The sequence below is a fragment of the Gracilinanus agilis genome, chromosome 3, assembly GCF_016433145.1.
Source record: "Gracilinanus agilis isolate LMUSP501 chromosome 3, AgileGrace, whole genome shotgun sequence".
NCBI classification, from domain to species: domain Eukaryota; kingdom Metazoa; phylum Chordata; class Mammalia; order Didelphimorphia; family Didelphidae; genus Gracilinanus; species Gracilinanus agilis.
In genome coordinates, this window is record NC_058132.1 from 157,199,263 (window position 1) to 157,217,018 (window position 17,756).

General features: G+C 33.7%; 1 protein-coding gene across 2 annotated transcripts; it reads left to right on the forward strand.

Moving 5' to 3' along the window:
* The first annotated feature begins 343 nt into the window (after window positions 1–343).
* On the forward strand, window positions 344–15,855 carry ZBTB44 (zinc finger and BTB domain containing 44). Of its 2 annotated transcripts, none has more exons than XM_044666162.1 (5): window positions 344–1,361; window positions 8,162–8,246; window positions 9,452–9,615; window positions 11,330–11,630; window positions 15,179–15,855. In XM_044666162.1, the coding sequence occupies exons 1-5, from the start codon at window positions 344–346 to the stop codon at window positions 15,459–15,461; spliced, it is 1,851 nt and encodes a 616-aa protein (XP_044522097.1). In that variant the 3' UTR covers window positions 15,462–15,855. The 2 variants fall into 2 exon arrangements, with proteins under 2 accessions (XP_044522097.1, XP_044522098.1); XM_044666163.1 differs by having other exon boundaries at window positions 9,506–9,615.
* The last annotated feature ends 1,901 nt before the right edge of the window (window positions 15,856–17,756 follow it).

The following is a 17,756-nucleotide window of genomic DNA, read 5'->3' on the forward strand; positions in this document are numbered from 1 at the left end:
TGTTTTGATTACAAGAATATTCTTGATCTTCTGTTGTAGCTGATTTAAAATGTATACTTCATGGGACCATTTTTTATGCTTCACAAATTCCCAGAAAACTTCTCTAAATTGGCTCAAAAATAGAAAACACCCAGGGCTGTCTAGTTAGACCTTGAACCAGCTCTGATAATGTAATCTGTCATCTCTTGTTGGTAGCATAGAGGTCATATGAAAATTACCCAAATCACTTTGAATTTTTATAAAACAGTTTAAAATAGCCATTAATATTTTATTTGTATATCTTTTAGGACATTTCTGATTCATTTGCATCACTGAAGAGCATCTATAGAAGAGGAAGGAAAAGATGGGTGTGAAAACATTTACTCATAGTTCCCCTTCCCACAGCCAGGAGATGCTTGGAAAGTTAAATATGCTTCGAAATGATGGACATTTCTGTGATATCACTATTCGTGTCCAGGACAAAATCTTTCGGGCTCACAAGGTGGTACTGGCAGCTTGCAGTGATTTCTTTCGCACCAAACTTGTTGGCCAAGCAGAGGATGACAGCAAGAATGTATTGGATTTGCATCATGTGACAGTCACTGGATTTATACCCCTTTTGGAGTATGCTTATACAGCAACTCTGTCAATTAACACAGAAAATATTATTGATGTCCTGGCTGCAGCCAGCTATATGCAAATGTTTAGTGTTGCCAGCACCTGCTCAGAGTTCATGAAATCAAGCATTTTATGGAATACACCCAACAACCAACAAGAAAAGGGCCTAGATGCTGGGCAAGAAAACAATTCTAACTGCAATTTTACCTCTCGAGATGGTAGTCTTTCTCCAGTGTCTTCAGAATGCAGTGTGGTAGAAAGGACCATTCCTGTCTGCCGAGAGTCCCGGAGAAAGCGTAAAAGCTACATAGTTATGTCTCCTGAAAGTCCACTTAAGTGTAGCACACAGACAAGTTCTCCCCAAGTGCTAAATTCTTCAGCTTCCTATTCAGAGCCTAGAAATCAACCAGTTGACTCTTCCTTATCTTTTCCCTGGACTTTTCCATTTGGAATTGATCGAAGGCTTCAGTCAGAGAAGGTTAAGCAGGTAGAAAATCCCAGGACTTTAGAACTGCCAGGCCCATCTGAGTCAGCTAGAAGAATGACTGATTATATGACATGTGAGAGTACAAAGGCTAATTTGCCTCTGGTTACTGAAGAAGATGTACGGGTCAAAGTGGAAAGGTTAAGTGATGAGGAAGTTCATGAGGAAGTATCCCAGCCTGTCAGTGCATCTCAGAGTTCCCTGAGTGATCAGCAGACAGTGCCAGGAAGTGAGCAAGTTCAGGAGGATCTTCTAATTAGTCCCCAGTCTTCCTCTATAGGTATAATGTCTTTTGTATTTTTATGTATTGTAATACTATAGTTGTTGACAGTACCCTTCATTGTCATATATTTTGGGAATTTATGGGATTTTATCTTTTTGTTAATGACCAGGTCGCTGTAAGTTGTATTTTTTATGTATTTGATATTGTAAAAAAAGTACAAATGAATGACTTCCAATGGAATACTAGTAGATAGTAGACAGGAAGTAACATTGAGGTTCAAGCATGAAAAAAATTTCCAGCAAGTCTTTAATAGGGCTTTTAAAAAACGTCTTCCTTATGGGACCATAGATTTAGATTTCTAAAGTTCTTTTCAGTATGTTTTGTCCAGTTAACCTCATTTTTCAGATGAGGAAGTGTTAAAGATTTGCCCAAAGTTTTATGATTAGTAAATTACATAAATGCGAATTTTAACCCAGAGTGACTATGTGCCATGTACTGTTCTCTAAGTTGCAGAGAATGCAAAGGTAGTATAAGATACAAAAAATATCAGAAAACTGATTAATTACCAAGTTAATGAAATAGATTATGGATGATGAGAGTAAAACAGGTTGACCAGAGTAGAAAGTTCTTTTGAGGGAGTAGTGTAAAATAAGGCTGAAAAGAAAGGTAGGGAATAGATTACAAAGGACCTTATTACTGGACTTCAGAATTTGGGGCTTTTTTCTATAAAGTAATAATCTTAATTGTTTCTACCTTATCTGTCCTTCCCCCCTTCCTCCCCTTTGAAACAGAAGAATAATGTGAGGATAATTTGGCATCATTATTTAGAACTAATTAGAAAAACAAAAGTCCATCTGTAAGATGGTAAAAGACCTGAACTGGAGTGGGAGCAGTAAAATTAGAAAGGACAATGTGGATATATAATAGCTATTATAAACAATTTCCTAGGACTTGGTGATAAGATATGCATAAAAAAATGATAGTTGGCCCAGATAGGGATTAGAAGAGAGAGGCAAACAGTAAAAGAGAGCCCAAGGAAAATGAGGACTGAGGAATTAATCATTTTAATTTCTGAGATTTTCATCATTAGTCATCCTTTAAGCATCCTATTTGGGAATTTGGTTCAAAATATATATTTTGCATGACAAAGCAGAAAGAATTCCAGGCTTGGAGAAAGGAAGACCTAGGTTCAAATACTGAACAAGTGATGTTACTAAGCAAGACACAAAACCTCTGTGTACCTCAGGCAACTCCTAAAGATTTAGCAACTCTTAAACAGGTTGAAGTATTTGGGGAGTGTTCTCAAAATTGAGGATTTCCTATGCCAAAAATCACAGCTTATTTATTCACCCAAGGATTTCTGTGTTTTTTGTTGTTGTTGTTTGTTTGTTTAATCTCTATGCCCAGGCCCTCCAGGCCCTCCATTTTTTTTTAATTACCAATATTGATTTTGTCCCTATGGCTACTGAAACATCACCAATAACCTTTCTACTTTCATATCAATCTGACTTTTCTTAGTGCACATTTAACCTCTTTACCTTTTAATTCCATTGATAATTATTGTCCTGTGGTTTTTTAAGATTTCTTCCTACTTTTTAAATTCTTTCTTAGTTCTTCTTCCTGACACCTTACACAAGAAAGATCCCCAGCATTCTGTCCCTGGTCCTGCTGCTTTCTTTCCCTTAACAATTTATTTTATTTCCATATGTTCCATTATCAAATGGTTGACCTAATTTTAATTCAGCACATATTAATTGTTCATCCTGTGCAAAGTACTATTAGATTCTCATAATTATATCTTTAATTCAGATTTTTCACCCGATATCTGGATTCTGTTTCCTAAACTCTTAGTGAACTGAACTTAGTCCTGTACAAAAAGACATATTTGTCAGATTTGCTGGTGATAGAAAACTAGGGGAAATAGCTAACATGATTATTAACATTTGGGATCCACAAAGATCTCAAAAGATTAAATTGAGACTGAATCTAATTGGATAAGTTTAATACATGCAAGTGTACAAGTCTATGCTTGTTTTCCAAAAGCCTATTTCACAAAACATTGGAAAAATATCACTAGACAACCATCACCTTGAAAATGATCTAGGAATTTTAATGAGTTACAAGTTATAAATCAGCGATATGTATGATAGTCCAAAAAAAGCTAATGCTCTTCTAGACTTTATTAATAGAAACATAGTATATAGATGATCATTTCTTCATATATTCTACCCTGATCATACTATATCTGTAATAGTCTTTAGTTCCAAAGAAGGAAACAGTGGTATGGCCTTAAAGACTAAAAGGCCAAAAAAATCAGATGAAGGAAATTTTAACCCCTAAGGAAGAGAAAACATAAAAATTGCCTTCAAATATTTGAAGTACTATTGTGCAAGAAAGAGATTAATCTTATTTTTGACCTCAGAGGCCAAAACTAGGAATAAGGAGTTGAAGTTATAAAAGGACACATTTTGCTTTCTTCACTCTAAATCACTTAATATAAAATTCCCCTGCTTTCCTAAATCCCTCATATTCATTATTTCTTAGTAGTATTCTATTCCATTCATTCATGTACCACATTTTGCCCAACCATTACCATAGTGATGGGTACCCACTTTCTTTCCAGTGTTTTATTAAAAATGCCTTTGTGACTATTTTATCATGTAACTTCTGATCTTTCTTTGACCCCTTTGGAGTACATAGTGTCATCATTTTCCAAGTTGCCTTTTTTCAAAATCTTGTTATTTTTGATTCTTATCTTCCTTATCCATCAAATCAGATTGATTTGGTCTCAGGTTTCTCTCACATCTTTCCCATCTTCTCTGTTCCCATTGCTACCACTCTAATATAACCTCATTATCAAAATAATAATATATAACCTCAATAATAATCTCATTATCGTCTACATAAATTAAATTGTAAATTCTCTTAGAACCGGTTCAGTTTGTTCATTTTTGTCATTCTCAGAACCTTGCACGTTACCTTGCACACACATAATAGATACTTAATAAATAAAATCGCTTTTTGCAGTAGTTAAGTTGAAAGGTGATAAGGTCCTAAACCACGGTGACACCTGTATGAGTGGACAGAACAGGGTATGAGTCTTAGATATGGAATCAACAAGATATCAACTCATTGTGTATGGGAAATAGAGAATGCAGAGTCTGCAGTAATAAGTTTTAGATTACAAATTTAGATTACAAATATCATTGACAGAAATAGCAAATTTTAGAATAGTTACAAAGATAGTTTTGGAAGAGCAAAGGAAATGAGCTCTGTTTTTGTTTGAGGTGACTATAAAATAATATGAACATGTCCCACAGATAGGTAGTGATATGGAGTTGTAGTTTTGGAGAGATAATGGAAGCTGATATGTAGATATGGGAGTCATTTGTATAGAGATGATAATTGAACCTATGGGAGTTAATAGTTCAACCGAGAGTCTAGGGAGAGAAGACCCAAGACACCCCTTGAAAGAGAATAGACATGAAAAATGAGCCAACAAAGTATATTGAAAAAAACGATGCTTAAGTTTAGAGAAAGAGCCATAGAAGTGTACTGTTATTGGGGAGGATATTTGTTACTGTTATTTGATGTGAGTTTTACATGTATTATCATACAAAACATGCTTCCATATTAACCCAAAATAAAAACACAAACTAAAGTGAAAAACAGTATGCTTTGATCTGCATTCCAAAAGTGTACTGTTAGGGAAACTCAGAGATGGAGTTATGATCAAAAAAGGACTGACCAGAAACCATTGGTTTAGTATTAAAATTCACTAGAGAAAGAATTGCTAGCCAGGGTCTAGACGTCTTCTAGTCAGAATCTAGCCAGGGTATAGATGGCTTCTATCTGGGGTCAAGATATTTTCTATCCTGGATATAGCCTGCTTCTAGCTAGAGTATAGCCGGCGTCTAGATGGGGTCTAGCCAGCGTCTAGTTGGAATCTAGCCAGGGTATAGAAGGCTTCTAGCTGGGGTTAAGATATTATAATCTAGCCTGGATATAGCCTGCTTCCAGCCAGAGTCTAGACGGGGTCTAGCCGGAGTCTAGTCGGAGTCTAGCCAGGGTATAGATGGCTTCTAGTCGGAATCTAGCCAGAGTATAGATAGCTTCTAGCTGGGGTCAAGATATTGTCTAGCCTGGATATAGCCTGCTTCTGGCCAGAGTCTAGCCGATGTCTAGATGGGGTCTAACCGGCATCTTGGTGACTGAACACAAGGAACAAGGAAGAGAGAAGTCAAGGAGGGCTCTTAGAGGTATTTATTGAGCTTAAGTGATTAGAATTGTACTAGAAATGTAATTTCTAACAAAGTAATTATCTGAAATTCTACTACAGTGAAACAATTCGGATTATCCTTGGAATTTATTATGACATCTGTTTCAAACCATGATACCTTTTATTTACCTTTGCCTTATATGAGGATGCCTTTAAAATCAAATAATTATCTCTTCTAGCTTAAGACAGAAAAATATATAACTAAATTTGAACTGTTTTGAATTCCTAGACCATCAGGCTCAGCATATACAAATATTTCATCTGAAGATAATTTGGAAGGACAGTTAGGTGGTGCAGTGATTAGAGTTGGGACCTCAGTTTAAATCTAGCCTCAGACACTTCTTTGTGATCCTGGGCAAGTCACTTAGCCTTGTTAACTCTATATTTTTCTAGCTCTTGTCTTTCTGTCTTAGAGTTGTTACTAAGACAGAAAGTAAGAGAGCTACTAGTGTGGTTCAATGGATTGAGAGCCAGACTTAGAGACAGGAGATCCTGGGTTCAAACCTAACCTCGGATACTTCCTATCTGTGTGATCCTGGGCAACTTTCTTAACCTCTAGTGCCTATCTTTTTTTCCTTGGAACCAGTACACTTGATTGATTCACTACTGATGGTAAGGGCTTTTTTGTTTGTTTTTTGTTTTAATACAAAAAGACTTTGGAGTTAACCCGAGTTCAGATGCCACCCCTGACATTTAATAGTTATATATAACCAGGGGCAAATCCTTTCATGTTATTATAAAATGCATATAGTACCTCATAGATTTGTTGAGCGGGTTGAATAAGATAATGTACAGATAATGTACTACTATTATTGAGTATAAATAACTTGTGTGTAATGAATGTAGTTAAGAAGAGTTAACAGTTCCTCTTTTACCATTCAACCTCATCCTTGAGGCAAAGGTAATAATGTGAAAATGAGTTTAATCCCAGAAAAACCATTTTATGTTTAATTAACAACTGCCATGAGTCAGATTGGTAAGGTGGGTTATAACAAGGGTGGTGGTGAAAAAGAGCTGGAGCTTCCCTAGAGCTACTAAAGAAAGGGAAGACATACAACATTACATTCTACAGAATTAGGAAAGATAAACAGGACAGAATAATCATAAAACTAGGAAGTGAAGTTTAGCCTAAACCAGGCTACCTGATAGCACTCTTTGTTGAGCTACTTTACTCTTCCCTTGTAAAGCAAATTTTTCTCCTTGACCTAGCTCTCTTGTTCACAAGAAGACAGTTGTCTGAATTCCACTCCTATTCCTAGCAGTAAATGCTTTGAGTAATCAAGAAAATTTTTGTTTTGATATTTTATAAAAATGCTATTTCATTAAAGTATTATCTACTGATCTAATATGGCTCTGTTGAGTTTAATTGAATTCTAAGCCTTACTAATGTAGTTTTTGTTTTTTTTTTTTATCATCTCAGTCTGCTCTGTTGATGAGTGTATAAATGGTATTGATTGTGTAGTTATGGTTTACAGATGCCCTGATTTTATGCTGGGTTTCCTTTTTCTGAACTAAATCAGCTCAGAATGATATTTATTTCTGACTTCTGGGGCATTAAATGTAGATATGCCTATAAAAACAGAATGTTTCTACTTTTTGACCATTCATCATCTCTTGACTCTGTAGGAACTATATAAGGACCAAGAATTAGACAAGATTGAAAAAGGGGATAAGTAAGGGAGAGAGTTCAAAATGATGCAGTGTTTTGAAGTCTTTTTTCAGTAAAATTAGATATACTGATTCTAATAGCTCATTCATAACTAAAAACAATGCTAAGCTAATTCATAGCTAAAAGAAGTTGCTAAAATATATTCATCTCTTCCTTACAAGCATCATAGCAGACCTACCCTGACTCTGCTTAGGAAAAGAAGCAGTTGTAGCAGAACCTAAGAAATGTCTGAGCTAAAACTTTACATTGAGTAGTTTTGTTTGTGTGTGAAATTTAATAGCATTTCACTTATACCGGCAATGCTTTTCTGTTGATTGCAGCTAGCTGGAACACAACCAAAAACCAGGAAGTATGGAACTGATCTTTGAACAACCAAAATAGATGTCATTTTCTACACTGAAGTTCATGAACTTTTTGTATAGGAGAGGCTTTTCAGGCCCTCAGTGAGAGCCTGTTCGTACATGTTTTAAACACAACATTGGTAATCATGGTTTTCTGTTTTCTCAGTCCATAGCAGATTAAAAGCCAAATGGGAAACTGCTAGAGGAGACATACTGGCAACAGCAAGAAATGCTAGCTTAGTGAGGGAAAAGGTAAAACAACTTTTAAAAAGAGACATAAAACTCAAAGCACAGCAGTCTACCATTGTATTTTAATCACAAAGATTCTGCCGTTGCAGAGTCTATTTGTCATTGCATTAAAACACAGTAATAAGAATGTCAGTTGTTACTAACTAGCACCTTACACTCAGTAGACATATTAATAAATATTTATTTCATTGAATTAAGGCCTTAGGTAGTAGCCTATTTCAGACTTTTAAGTAAGAAATTGCTTACAAGTAACCCATTGAATTTTTCTTCCTTTGAAAATCGGGTTGTATATCCAATGGGCTTCATCTTTTCTTTATAGGCTCAGTAGATGAAGGAGTCACTGAAGGACTACCTACACTTCAGAGCACCTCCAGCACTAATACTCATGCAGATGATGAAGATCGGTAAGTACAAACTTAGTAGGATGCTGTGGTTTCTTCCACTTGTACTCATTCCAGCAGCTACTAATCTATCCATCCATGCTTTCTGATCCTGTGCAGTTCTTCATATTTATCAGCAAATTTTTTTAATAGAGAATTTGTACTCCCTATGGAAGTACCAACATCACATGTTAAATGTTTTTCTTTATTCTAATGCTAGGGCAAGAAATATAACTTTTCAGATAGGAAGACTTGCTATAAGTACTCCTAAATAATTTTTCCACTTTAGCCCAAGGGTTCATTTAAAGAGCATTATCTCTTTTGATAATGTGCTTTATCAAAACATGGTTGTGCTTTTTGTTGGTATTTATAAAATTCATGTAATCTTATTAGTTGATGTAGAAATCAGTTATATTCCATTTTGTTGGAAAAACTGACAAATGATAAGAAGAAATGCTAATTTCTATAAAATGCTTTTATCTTTTCAAAATTACACATTGATTATCTCTAAATTGTATTGTTTCATGTGTCCAAAACTGATAGAAACTGAGCAGATAAAGTATCCATTCATCAGTTCATCTAGCATCTAATTAAGTACTTATCTTTTGCCAGACACTGTGTTAAGCACCAGTAATAAAAAGTTAAAAACAAATATCTGCTCTTAAGTTTACATTCTATTTTTTTTTTAAATAAAAACCCTTACTATCTGTCTTAGAATGTTCAGGGCTAAGCAATTGGAGTTAAGTGACACTCAGGGTCATACAGGCAAGGAGTGTCTGAAATCAGATTTGAAGTTAGGATCTCCTGTCTCCAGGCCTGGCTCTCTATTCACTGAGCAACCTCACTGCCCCCAAAAGCTTACATTTTAAGGAGACAAAAAGACTGAAGAATCTAACTAAAGGCATGTATAAAGCTTTAGTAAGATAAATACTATTGTTCATCTGAGAAATATCTGATTCAAGGATTATTAAAATTAAAGGAATGAAAGCGTCAAACTTTGTATATATTATTCTGTGATTTTAGATCCAAGTTTAATAATTCAGGACATTCTTCATTCCTAGTGTCTACTTCTTTTGTGTTTTCTAATATATCGATCATGGAAATATGTTTGAAAAAATCATTTAAAATTTATTTGAATTGCTTAAAATAATTCAGTTATCTATTTGCTCAGCCTTAAAATGAAAATGTGGATGCCTTTTGTGGTTCTTGGTTTTTTGTTTGTTTTTTAGATTGGAAAATGTTCAGTACCCCTACCAACTCTACATTGCTCCTTCTACCAGCAGCACAGAACGACCAAGTCCAAATGGTCCAGATAGACCTTTTCAGTGTCCAACTTGTGGGGTCAGATTCACCCGCATTCAGAACCTTAAGCAGCACATGCTTATCCACTCAGGTAATATTAGCTTTTCTAATCTATCAGACATGAAAATAAGTTTGAAAAAATCATTTAAAATTTATTTGACTTGCTTAAAATAATTCAGTTATTTATTTGCCCAGCCTTAAAATAAGTGTGGAGTTGTATGGAAAATGTTTTTGATTATACAGAAGCTTGGCGTTTCTGGGCTTTAAATAAAGTAGTCTAAAGAGACAAAAGAGCTGGAAGAAACCCAGAGATCATTCATACCACCCCTACCGGAAACATTATACCCTAGATAGTATCCTTCCACTTGAAGATCTTCAGGTTTTTTTAATACTTTATTTTTTTCTCAATTACATGAAAATAATTTTTAATCTTTGAGGTTTTTTTTTTACTCTTTGAGCCAAATTCTCCTTTTTCCTCCCTCCCTCCTTCTACCTCCCCAAGAATCAAACTGATAGATTTTACAATAATGTAAAACATTTTCCATATGAGTCATTTTGTAGAAGAGAAATCAAGCACACACCAAAAAAAAGGCTTTCCTAATGCCCCGGTCATTGGGACTCCCCCTACCTGTTACCTTGTATTGGTTTTGTATATATCTTGCACATGTGCTCTAGTTCTCCAATATAATATAAGCTCAGTGAGTGCCTAGGCAAATTCACTTTTATATTTGTATCCTACTTATTGATTGAGGGGCAAGAAACAACCTCCAGTTGATGAGAAACACACTACTTCCTAAAGCAACACATTCCATTTTTTAATAATTGAGAATTCTTTTTTTTCTTGTGTGGAGACAAAATTTTGCTTTTCTAAAGCTTCTTCCCAAAGTTCTTTGTAGCTTTTTCTTTGAGGGTCAAGTAAAACAAATTCTCTCCCTCTTCTATAACAGAGCCACCATTGATACCAAACTACCATCTAATTCATGGACTTTCCGAGACTTCCTTTTTCCCCAAACCAAGCATTTCCAGTTCTTTCAATCAGACCTTATATGTCAAATTTTAAAGTCTCATCATCAGCCTAGCTTTCTAGAATATCCGTCAGCTTTCCTTTTTAAAACATAGTACCTAGAACTAAACTCAGTTTGAAAAAAAAAAAAAGTTTAACAGGATTATCACCTCTCGTTTTTATGTACACTATATTTACCCATTTTTTTTGTGAAGAAAATATAATGTAAATATTAGATCTCTTTTTAATTATGAGTCTATTATAGTAATTGCTATTAACCCTTGAGTTTTGTTTTAGTTTTAGAACTGTTATGTGGCATCTTCTGCCTTAACATAATGCTTGTATAATTGAATGTTTTAAAACAAATAGGGGATTTTACGTTTATCCTAGTTCATCTTATAAGTTTGACTTAATAGTATCTTGGAGAGAGATTTTGGATTTTGTTTCTATCATTTATTGTATTATCAGCTTTATTTTACCTGCAAATTTAATAAGTTTGCCATAATGTCTTTGTCATGAATTTTTAAAAAATATTTTGACAGTATCACAATACAATATACCTTATCCTCACATTGAAACCTGTTCTTTGAAGCCTCATAGCAATAATTGTTTGATTTTTACCATGAGCAGCAAGAGTGGCATGCATCAATATTCTGGCTTTTGTTTCTGAAATATTCTAAATAATTTTTTTTGCTAATTTTGCTTATTCAAGTTTCATGTGGCAGCAAAGACACATTTTTTAAATGTTTCATTTCTGCTCCAAAAATTACTTCTTTCATAGAATCAATATTCTTCTCCACAGGCATTAAACCATTTCAGTGTGACCGCTGTGGGAAAAAGTTCACCCGGGCTTACTCGCTAAAGATGCATCGCCTAAAGCACGAAGGTAAACGCTGTTTCCGGTGCCAGATATGTAGTGCCACTTTCACTTCCTTCGGGGAATATAAACACCACATGCGGGTTTCCCGGCACATTATCCGCAAGCCTCGGATTTACGAGTGCAAAACTTGTGGCGCCATGTTCACCAACTCTGGAAATTTAATCGTGCACCTGAGGAGTCTGAACCATGAAGCGTCAGAGCTAGCAAACTACTTCCAGAGCAGGTGAGGTGCACAACAAAAATCTAACCAGGGAAACTGCTTTTCTAAACTTTCTCTTCCTACTTTCAGGGCAGCCTGCTGTGCTTTTTATCAGGTTGCCAGCTAACTGCAATCACATTCACTCTTACCCTCATTCCACTGTCCATACTCTGATCACTTCTGAATTGTTTACATTTTTTATGTGCTCACTATTGACTTTTTTCATAGTATCAGAACGCTTTAATGTTATTTTTAAAGTAAAGAAAGTTAAAGCAATTCCATAATATTAACATCTGCATAATGAACTATAATGAATTATTTCAGACACGTTGGGTAGGAATAGATTTTTTGCCATTTTCTTTAGTTTTTGTTTTTTAAGCTCAGAATATTTTTGTCAAATGGAATGTTTTTTCTAGAGGAACTTTGGAACAAACTGTAGTCGATCAATTGCATTTATTCCCTTTTTTACTCATTTCTACAAGATCAATGATGTCCCCTCATCCTTCTTTTATCTTTCTCCTTTAGGTAAATAATCATTTTCAGAAAAGTTAAATTTCTATTTTCCTTTTTTTTTTTTTTAGTACTTAATGAAAACTGCTCATAGCCTAATTGCTAATAAGCATTGTAACATTCATAACTTTCAAGTTTATAAAACTTTCAAATTTATAAAAGGATTTTGGTTTTTTGGCAGTGTTCTATTTGTTAACAAAGGTCTTTTTTAACTGAAAGCAAAACGATCTTATTTAGGGGGTATAACTTTCTTATAGCTTTAAAAAGATACAGGGTCCAAGTTTTAACTGTCCTTTAAATTGGTAAACTGAATTTTTTATATCTTTATGATTGTTATACTATAGGACATTAACTGTATGTGTTCAGTTTTCTCTAAACTAGAAATAAGATTCTAATAAGAGTAAATAATTATGGTTCTTTTGTGTTACATGCCTAGTCTCCCTTCTTAACATCTTAAAACTTTCTCAAAATTTATAAATTGTATAAATGTTTGAACCTAACTAGATTCTCACTGTACTTTTTTTTTATTACTGATAAATGATCAGATACAAAAATATCCAATCATGAAAAAAGTTATGCCTAATAGCAAAATTTCCTTAGTTTAGAACTGACGAAAGATTTGGTTAACTAAAGTTGAAAAAATATTTAAAACAATTATAGATTCTGAAATAATGATTTTTAGAGGTCAAAATGTATCTCTCGTAATGAAATTTGCATAAGCAACTAGATAATGCTACAGATTAAACATTGGACATGAGTTCAGATCCTGCCTTATTCACTTACTAACTATAGCCTTGATATTGTCACTTAACTTTTATTTAATTAATTTTTATTTTTTGTTCAATTTCTTCATCTGATCATCTGGCAGCTTCCTCTCAGTTAGTTCTTATGAGAATAAAATGAGATAATATTTATTAATTGCTTTGAAACCTTTGAAGCACTTATACAAATGCTAGTTGCTACTGTTATGACTACCACCAACACCACCACTGCCAATACCACCACTGCTGCCACCACTTTTACTACTGCTTAAAAAATTGGCATTAGAATCTGATTGAAAATTTTGTTTAGAGAATTAGTTCATGATTCTTTCTTATATCTTACACCCCACAGTCTGAACATGACTTGACTTTAGATTTTTCTACTAGGGTAGTATATTACTAAATCCAAGTATGCCTGAAGACCTTATGTTTATTGCCTAAGAGCTTTTTAGAATTGGATTTTTATGTAGAATTCACCTAGAAAAGTAAGAAGCTGAGATATAGGTATTGGCATCTCACTCAAAAGTTATACTTTGCCTCGTCTTTGGCTAGAAAGCTGGAGTGTCCCTTTTGACTTTCCTGATAGCCTCTTTTGTCTAGCAAATGGAGACTCAAGCAGTAAAATCAGATTAGCCTAGGTGCTTTTCTTTCTAGCCAACTCTATATAATCTAATAAATTCTATCTAATAAATAATTATAAAATTTTTATAGTTATAGTTGTTTAAATGGATACAGTGATAGAATCCATTTTGTATTTTCATAAAGGTAGTATTTTTAGACTGTGTCTCTACTGGCAAAATGTTTTTAAAAACTGTGCCATAACATGGACGTCTTTTTAAATTGGAAAATACGCCTCTTAAAATAATTTGCTATTCAAACACAATTGTTTTTAGAGTGAGAATGTATTTTACTGATCCATCTAAGTACTGTTAGAAACAATTTTCATATCTTTTTAAAGTATCATTTATGATATTGACTGCCATGCAATTTTTTATAAAATCGCTTAAGTAAAATATAGTATTCTTTTTATAGATTCCTTAATTTTCTATTTTGAGTACTAATAACCAGAAGAAATGGTTTATGTAGCCTTTTTTTTTTTCACTTTTTTTGGTAGGTAAAAATGTTCAAAATCCCTGCTCTTCACAAATAGTTGTGAAATCAACATATACAGAAGTTGATTCTCCATCTATTGTTCATGCAGTTAGACATTCCTCCCTTAATTTGCTCATAGGCAGATATTTTTCTATCACCGTTTTTGGAGCAACATTTTTTAAATACAAAGATTGATCTAAAGAATAAGCCTATTCCATTCTTAAACAATTTTAGCTAGCATATTGCCTTTCTCAGTTTTTTTAGATACTTTGACATTTAGGTTTACTAAATTTATTTATGCATTTAAATAGCTATGCGGATAGTTTTCTTTTTTTCTTTTAAGAAAAATTTCTTTTTTTGATATTTGATATGTTGATGTAATGGTCCTTAGCTTTTGTCAGTTAAACAAGGAGGCTCATCTAAAATAAAAGGTTATGATAGTTGCTCCAAATCCAGCTATGTAGATTTTATTTTCCAATATAGTTTTTTTTTCTTCTTTTTTTTTTTTTTTTAAACCCTTGTACTTTTCGGTGTATTGTCTCATAGGTGGAAGAGTGGTAAGGGTGGGCAATGGGGGTCAAGTGACTTGCCCAGGGTCACACAGCTGGGAAGTGGCTGAGGCCGGGTTTGAACCTAGGACCTCCTGTCTCTAGGCCTGACTCTCACTCCACTGAGCTACCCAGCTGCCCCCTCCAATATAGTTTTGAAAGCATTCTTCAGCCCCCTTTATACATCTTAACACATTTATAGTCATATTTATATGTACTTTTATAATATCCCCTCTTCCTCCAAAAAAATTATTCATTATCTTTTCACTCTGTAGCCTTGAAATGTATTTTTACTTTTGGGTAGCATAGAAATTCATATTCCCTGTTTAACATTTTCATCATTTTATTGGAATGTAGAAATATCCTAAAGATCTTTTTTTTTAACTGAAAAGAAATACGGTATGATTATAAGAAACTTCAGAGAGGATGATCAACTAGGATATAAAATTGCTGTAGAAATATACGCAATATAAAATACTTCATGCTTGGTCTCCTTTATTTTAGTTTTTACTCAAGAACAATGCTATGATAATTACCTATGTTGCAAGTCAAATTTTCTTTCCTTGTAATTTTAGTATTATTTTGGTAGGGCAAGGTCTTTGCTATATTTAATGCTTCTTTGAAAAGTAATTTTGTTTTTTGTCCTTTGCTCCTCATTTAGTGATTTCCTAGTACCGGACTACTTAAACCAGGAGCAAGAAGAGACTCTTGTTCAGTACGAGCTTGGAGAACACAGTTTTGAAAACAATTCCTCTGTCCAAATGCCTGTCATTTCACAGGTCTCATCAACTCAGAATTGTGAAAGCACTTTTCCTTTGGGGTCTCTCAGTGGTCTGACAGAAAAAGAGGAAGAAATGCCAGAGCAGCCAAAGACCAGTGCCAGTAGTGAGACAATTAGAGATGACCCCCCAAAATTGGAGCTGTCTTCTATTACTATTGAATAATTTTATGGTTTGGCTTCATTTTTGTTTGATTTTTAGAAAGTGCCTGTGCTTGGTCCTGTACATTTTTTAATTTAATTTTTTAAAGATGAAAGGATATAATGGGGAGAAATCCTTTATACTTTGTTACCTATGCTTTAAACAGAAAACTGCAACAGATGTCACATTTTTCATGACAAAGAGATCACTCTTAAGACTAAGTATACAATAAGATCATGTCCAATCATAATAGAAGCTGTGATATACTTAAGGAAAACTGACATAAAATACCTAACAATTTCTTATACCATTAGTGTAGATTGTCTCTTCTCTTCAGGCCATTGGGTAAATAAGAAATCAGAAGACTTTTAATCTGACTAAAATGCAAATATATGCCAGAAATAATTACTGTACAGACCAGTGTCCTAAGTAGAAACANAAATTGGAGCTGTCTTCTATTACTATTGAATAATTTTATGGTTTGGCTTCATTTTTGTTTGATTTTTAGAAAGTGCCTGTGCTTGGTCCTGTACATTTTTTAATTTAATTTTTTAAAGATGAAAGGATATAATGGGGAGAAATCCTTTATACTTTGTTACCTATGCTTTAAACAGAAAACTGCAACAGATGTCACATTTTTCATGACAAAGAGATCACTCTTAAGACTAAGTATACAATAAGATCATGTCCAATCATAATAGAAGCTGTGATATACTTAAGGAAAACTGACATAAAATACCTAACAATTTCTTATACCATTAGTGTAGATTGTCTCTTCTCTTCAGGCCATTGGGTAAATAAGAAATCAGAAGACTTTTAATCTGACTAAAATGCAAATATATGCCAGAAATAATTACTGTACAGACCAGTGTCCTAAGTAGAAACATAATCCCTCTACTCAGGATCTTGAGAACAATATTTTGTAGAGCCTGCTGTTTTCTTGAAGTGTTTACAGTAAAACTTTTCTTCTCAAATTATTATGGTAAATATTTCTGAAACTAAACAAAAATTTTTGAGGCTTTGTCTTTTTTTTTTTAAATGGCATTTAATGAGTAGATTGGTGTTGGGAGAGGCATTCTATCTACCCTTAATATTCTACCATTATAGAAACACTCCTCCAGATACATTTTTTTTTTGCTTATGTTGAGGTTAACAAGAAAATGTGATTTTTATTTTATTTTTTTAAGTTAAGCTGTGGACTTAGAAATTGAGAACATAGGCAATGAGAATAATATACATCCTGTCCTAACAGGAACCAGTCTACCCATCTTCATGCTATAATTTTTCGGCTGAAAACTTGTTTGCCTGAGCTATGAACATTTGGCAAGATGGTCTATTGTCCAAGTCCATTTTCTTTTTGCCCCATCTGCAGTTGTATTTTATTTTGCAAATACCCTATTATAACAAAATTTATTGAATGAAAAATATTGGAGTCTTTTATGTTTATGTATATGTATATGTATGTGTACTGTAGAGGATTTTTGTTCTTTAGGACAAAACAAGGAATTTTCTGTAGAGGCCAAGTTCTTAACCCAACAGGGGGTTGTTTACAAAAAGTTTATATGACAGTGATAAATTTTCCATTTTCCAAAATATTTTAAGCTATTGCCAAGTTTATTAAAGACAGCAGTTGCTAGAGCTTATACAAACAGTGCAAGCAATAAAGTAAAAAGTTGATCTTTCCATCTTTAGAAAGGGCTCAGTTGGAACTAATGGTCTGAGATTCATGAAGGTGTCTGCAACAGATCTGACAAGTACCAAGTTAGGGATAACAGTAACATTAGAGCCTTAGATTTTAGTGGGTATTCCTCATGCTGCTATGGTGTTCAACTCTCTGAGTCAGAGTTGAACCCTCTGTGATGCTTGTGATTATGTTCTGTAGCACATTTAGTGCCATTAAAAGCATCACTGATCTTGAGCCTCCAAAGAAAATATATGTTGACTCCATGGGTTATGAAATTTGAAGTAATCTTTTATTTTTCCACATGACTACCTAAAAAGTAAGTTATAAAAACACTTGGGTGGAATATGAAAAGGGAATGCAAAAACAGTACCTTGATTAAAACAAAATATTTGCATTGTTGTCAAGTGCTGGACAGTACTTGTAGAATTCTTTTTAATGGAAAAATGCTAATTTCATTGGACTAGTTTCCATTTCAAAAATTGAGTTATTCAGTAGCTCAGTTTAATCAAATTTTAGGTTATTTATCTTTCCTTTCTTTATGAAGGTAGAAATGCCCTAAGTTAGATTATAAATTATATTTCTTTATAATAGAACTTAGTTCTAAGAGATTTTAACATCAAATATTTTCTAAATTT

Bases quoted from the DNA above. Each gene is read 5' to 3' on its own strand.
- ZBTB44 (XM_044666162.1), top strand. From the start codon at position 344: ATGGGTGTGAAAACATTTACTCATAGTTCCCCTTCCCACAGCCAGGAG. The intron at 1,362-8,161 runs GTATAATGTCTT...TTTTCTTTATAG, and splicing joins TCCCCAGTCTTCCTCTATAG to GCTCAGTAGATGAAGGAGTC. The intron at 11,631-15,178 runs GTGAGGTGCACA...CTCCTCATTTAG, and splicing joins GCAAACTACTTCCAGAGCAG to TGATTTCCTAGTACCGGACT.